Below are 5,582 nucleotides of genomic sequence, written 5' to 3'. Positions count from 1 at the left end.
GGGGGGGGTGTGTAGTGCGCGTGTCGGGGTCCAAACAAGACCCAAGGGTGCGTGGGGCGCCCATGAGGTAACGCGGTCCCTCCTGCAGGCCGGCCGGACCAGGCCGGGCCCTGCACTGGCTTTCCTTCCTTTTAAACTTTCCCTTCCTCACACAGCGTTGTCACTAAACACCCTGCGCGGCCCTTGGCGTCGCGTCGCGGGCCGTCGGGTTGCCCGCTGGATACGAACCCCGGCGGCGCCTTGTCGTCCTCGGCTTTTCTCATCGGCTTCTCTCGAAGAGCCGTTTTCTCTCACAGAGAAAACGAGAGGACGTGAAGGCGTCGGGCGAGGACAGAGGAGCAGGAACGTCCTCGAGGACAACCGCCCTCCTCCATAAGGAGCAGCTGCCTGTTTCAGCAAAACGCGACTTTCTTTTTTTATAAAAGAAAAAAAGCGCTCCTGGGGGCAGAAACGCTCCTGGAGGGTCACTTTGCAAAGTTGGAAAACGGCCGTGATGTAGAGCAGACAGACGAAGAGATCGTCAGTGCGCAGGAGCACGTATCCCCGCCGCGTGAAGGAGAAAGGCTCGAAAAACCGTTAATAGCGATGCTTCCACTTCAGCGCAGAGTAGTTGTGTAGCGCACAAGTGTATGCATAACGAGGAGGAGCTCCCTTCTCCCCCCCGCCTCAGTCCTACCACTAGATTTATTGCACTACAGGCTATAGAGGGGCAAATGCCTGGATAACACCTTAGGGGGCATCCTAAAAACACGGTCCCTGCTCCTCAACTCATCGGTAAACTGTTTGTAACTATCGAGTGGGTTTGCGAAATGTGGAGAACGTGGTTTTACTTAGGACTAAACAGGTCAACAGCCTTGACTAAATGGTTTATGTACAAATATCTGCCAGTTGTTCAGTTAACAAGTTAATGAAGGGGGCGGAGAAGTCGGCTGATATTTTGTGAGTGAGCAAGTACAATTTTCCAAGTGCTTCACACATCACCAAGGACTTTAGGATCCAAACCTATTGTCAACCCTAAAGTGACAGACTTAGGTTTGGAGGTTTCCCAGGTACAATTTGTTGTACTGTGTGCAGACTGGAAAATTACTTGGGCCTTGATTTGGGTTTTTAAATTGGCCAAATTTTATCCAAGTGCAGATATTATAGCCTCTCCTGTGATATGTTGACTATGTCCAAGGTTTATGGCCACTTGTTCCTATGCATATCCCGGAGATGATGAATATAGAGTCGGTGCAGCTTACTTACAGTTGGAATAAATGACCGTTTTTGATCCATAATCTCAGTGCAGGTTTTTCAGGGGTGCATCTCAGGTGGAAAACCAATTTCCATTTCTACATCACTAAGTTCCTCATTAGAGTGAAATATTATTTCATTTCCACTAGAGGTCTCTGTTTAACCACGATGAAGAGAAACCAAACCTAAAAACTCTTTTCTTGCCTTAGCTTGCAGATACGAATGCTTTGCCGAGCCTGACCGAACTTCTGAGGTCTATTCCCGACACGGATAAAAAGACATCGGAGCTGTTTAGCTGGATTTTATCATCTAAATTCTTAAGTATACAAAGTACTAGGAAACAAGAGGTGAGTTCTTACCAAGGTGGTACGATGCAAATTTGCCTTTTTAAGGCACCTTTGGGTTTAAGAAATTCTCTTGTCCCCTGGGATTGGTTGATTGTTATAAAGACCTTAAAAATGCTTAAAGTGAACACATTTTGTGCATGTAGAAAAGTTTTTTTCCCCATTACCATCTGGCTGGGATACTACAGGTCTTGCAGTTGGTTGGCATTACTGTCATAGTATCCAAAGAGGAAAACCTAGCGAAATTAAAAAGTTAACTCTGCCCCAGACAGCATCTCACCATAGCTAAGGAACAGAAGCAAGAATGGGTCAAAATGAGCTGTGATAAGATCTTTAAAGAAAAATTTTGGATTGCAACCTTCGAATTCTGTGGTAGCACAAACTTTCTCTTGTTGATATGTGGCTTCATGACTCAGCCGCTCTGTTTACATGTTCTGCTGTTACTCTGCCCTGCCTTTGGATTGTGAAATCCTTAAAATAGTACCGTACCATGTCTATTATCTAGAAATACTAGCACACTGAGAACAGCAGCTGGTCTAATGATCCAGGATCCAGCCTGGGACTCTGGACACCGGGGTTCATTTCTCTACTGTATTGCAGACTCCTTGTGTGACATTATGTCTCAGTTTCCCCATCTCCAAAACACGCACTAGGTATTGGAAGAATAAAGATTGCAAGGTGCTCAGATCCTACTGTAATAGGGATTACATTGTAATCCCTATCTAGATGCATACTAGATATGCAGTTAAGCAGACTAAGCGCTTAACACAGAGAGTCCCAGTTTTTTGCCTATAAAACTTACATTGCAACCAACATCCATTATGTGCATAAACACTTAGGTCCATAGTATATTCTAGATCAGGTTGTCAAACTCCTCTGGCCCCCTGGGCTAGATGAGGGTTGCTGGGCCTATCTGAAGACTGGATCAGGACTGAACCCCTGCAAAGCATGCAGTACTTGTGGTGCTGGGTCCAACCCATGTGCTGCATGCAGCGTGTGCCAGCTCTAGAGCTCGTTCTGCCCACTGCATGTGGGCTGGACCTGCTGCTGTACACAACACAGGAGGTTGGTTCGGGGCACACTGCATGCAGCACTTGTGCTGGCTTGGCTGTGCGCCTGCCTGGCTTGGGCCCCAGGCTGCCCAAGTGTGCCAGAGCCAGTACGCAGAGCCAGGCCAGCAGGATGCTGTAGGCAGCATGTGCCTGCCTGGACTGACCTCCTGTGCTGCATAGAGCGAGCCGCAAAGCCAGCACATGCTGCATGTGGCACAGGAGACCAGTACAAAGCATGCACTGGTGCCTGAATTGTACATGCACGCAGTATACAGAGAGCATATGAAGGAATTAGAAAAGACCGAGTCACTAAGAAAATTTCCATGAGCAGAGATCTCTTTAAAAAAAAAAAAAAAAAAATTACAAAACAGGACTCTGCTTTCTTTCAGTTCGAGAAGATTCAGGAACTGACAGGTACATCAAGTGTAGCTGTTCCTATGCCTGACTTCCTGTTTGAAGTAGTGTATTGTGATCAGATGAATGCCAAGTTTGACGAGACCAAGGGAGAAAGGGACCTTATCTATGCATTCCATGGGAGCCGCCTGGAGAATTTCCATTCTATACTGCACAATGGTTTATGCTGCCATTTAAATAGGGTAAGGCTTCCAGCTTTTGTGGTACTAACACACACCTTTATTTTGCATTCGTTTATAAATGCTGATGGCTTCTTTAACAAGGTGTGCAAACTCTTTCCATGTTCTCCTGTTGCTATTTGTTTTCCTTGACTTGTGGTATTTGCATACAGTTGTGTTGGACTTTGTAATGTAGACAGATTAAAAACTGCAGATAGTGCAGCCCCAGCCCCACAGCCCTTTTTTACCACGTGCTGAAAAGCAAATGAATTTAATGCCTCTTAAAAAAATGGCCCATCTGAAGCCCTGGAGGTGGGAGCCCTCTAACCAAAGAGATATTTGAACAGGAGCAGTACAGACTGTCCCTCTGTGGTCTCAACCCTGGACTGCCTCTAATACTCTCTGCCACTAGAATCCCTCACATCTCCTGAGACTGCTAGCAAGGATGTCATTGGTTGGAGACTGTGGGTTTGTGAGCATGCATTTTTCTTGAATTGGAAGCTGTTGGGACACCCAATACGAAGTTATTGCCTGTTAGTTATTGTGGGAGACAGGGAACTCTCTTTATGGGTGAATGGTCTTATTTGAGGTGGCTGATTTTGTGTTTCTAAGCTGTTCTGTTTGAAAGCAGGTGTCTGTTCCTCTAAGGCATCACCCACATATACTAGTTGTACCATTCTAACTGTAACAGCAAAGTTAGAGCCATTTAGAGCTGTGTCCCCGATGTGGTGTAAGAGTGCTTGTAGTCTTATAAAACTTACTGGCAAATTACCCTCAAGAATGACTGGGCCCCATGTCTGGCCCCGTGCCCCTTTATACCCCCCCAGCTGCTTTGAGTCTGGCCCTGCTCCACCCTCCTCTTCCCCTGCCGCTGCAGGTCTGGCCCCACTCCACCCCTGAGCCCTGCTCCCCGCTGTTCTGGGTCTGGCCCTGCTCCACATCCCCCTCCCTGCCAGCTTGTGGGGGGGGGGGGGGGTGGGGGTGGGAAATCAGGGCCAGGCAGCAGGGGTGTGCCACCACCATGATTCCCCCCCCTTTGCCCTCAGGCAGGGAGGTGGGGGGCAAGCCCCACTGCTCAGGCAGCTGGGGTGTTTGCCACTGACACAAGCTTGGGCCTAAGCAGCCCAGGCCGCACAGCCAAAATCACTGCCCACGTTCTCAGTGGTGCATGCACAGTTGCCCAAAAGTGTTACAGACAGACACACCGACTAAGCCTTTTATTATATTAGAATACCTGTATAAGGGAAGTACGCTATATTGGTCTAACTTCATCCATGAGGGAGATCACATCCCTAACTGAAATAGTTTGACCTATACCAAATTGGACCAAGAGCATTGAGGTGTCCAAGGGAGATTTTCATTTTCATTGTTCTGTTTCTACTCGTATTTGCAAGCAACAGACACATGCTTAGAAAGAACGAACATCTGTGTCCTGTAGTTTTGTTCAGTTTGGATGTTCATGCTTTTAATGGAATGTACTCTCTTCACTCCTCTTTTTGCCATTTCAGACGTCCTTGTTTGGTGAAGGTACTTATCTCACCAGTGATCTAAGCCTGGCACTTCTATATAGTCCTCATGGCCTTGGGTGGCAAAAAAGTGTGCTGGGCCCTATCCTGAGCTGTGTAGCTGTCTGTGAAATCATTGATCATCCAGATGTAAAGTGCCAGGTGAAAAAGAAAGGTGAGTCTGTGTTTAGCATTTCATAGATTCATAGATGTTAGGGTCGGAAGGGACCTCAATAGATCATCGAGTCTGACCCCCTGCATAGGCAGGAAAGAGGGCTGGGTCTAGATGACCCCAGCTAGATGCCTATCTAACCTCCTCTTGAAGACCCCCAGGGTAGGGGAGAGCACCACCTCCCTTGGGAGCCCGTTCCAGACCTTGGCCATTCTAGCTGTGAAGTTCTTCCTAATGTCCAGTCTAAATTTGCTGTCTGCTAGCTTGTGGCCATTATTTCTTGTAACCCCCGGGGGCACCTTGGTGAATAAAACCTCACCAATTCCCTTCTGTGCCCCCATGATGAACTTATAGGCAGCCACAAGGTCACCTCTCAACCTTCTCTTGCGGAGGATAAAAAGGTCCAGGTTCTCTAGTCTCTCCTAGTAGGGCTTGGCCTGCAAGCCCTTAACCATACAAGTGGCCCTTCTCTGGACCCTCTCCAGGTTATCCGCATCCCTCTTGAAGTGCGGCACCCAGAATTGCATGCAGTATTCCAACTGCGGTCTGACCAGCGCCCAATAGAGGGGAAGTATCACCTCCTTGGACCTATTCGTCATGCATCTGCTGATGCACGATAAAGTGCCATTGGCTTTTCTGATGGCTTCGTCACACTGATGACTCATGTTCATCTTGGAGTCCACTAGGACTCCAAGATCCCTTTC

The 5,582-nt window shown here is 47.8% G+C and overlaps 1 protein-coding gene across 1 annotated transcript in view; it reads left to right on the top strand.

Moving 5' to 3' along the window:
• Positions 1 to 755: 755 nt before the first annotated feature.
• The window catches only part of PARP16 (poly(ADP-ribose) polymerase family member 16), an 8,045-nt gene continuing 3,218 nt past the window's right edge, over positions 756 to 5,582 (top strand). Inside the window, exons 1-4 of the mRNA XM_025199607.1 lie at positions 756 to 774; positions 1,443 to 1,580; positions 3,019 to 3,225; positions 4,710 to 4,881. Of these exons, the coding sequence (XP_025055392.1) occupies positions 3,067 to 3,225; positions 4,710 to 4,881 (331 nt within the window). The 5' untranslated portion in view covers positions 756 to 774; positions 1,443 to 1,580; positions 3,019 to 3,066. The remainder of the gene's footprint in view (positions 775 to 1,442; positions 1,581 to 3,018; positions 3,226 to 4,709; positions 4,882 to 5,582) is intronic.

This window comes from Alligator sinensis, unplaced genomic scaffold (genome assembly GCF_000455745.1).
Source record: "Alligator sinensis unplaced genomic scaffold, ASM45574v1 scaffold210_2, whole genome shotgun sequence".
NCBI classification, from domain to species: Eukaryota; Metazoa; Chordata; order Crocodylia; family Alligatoridae; genus Alligator; species Alligator sinensis.
The sequence above is the reverse complement of the archived record's forward strand: the minus strand, read 5'-3'. Positions and strand labels throughout refer to the sequence as shown.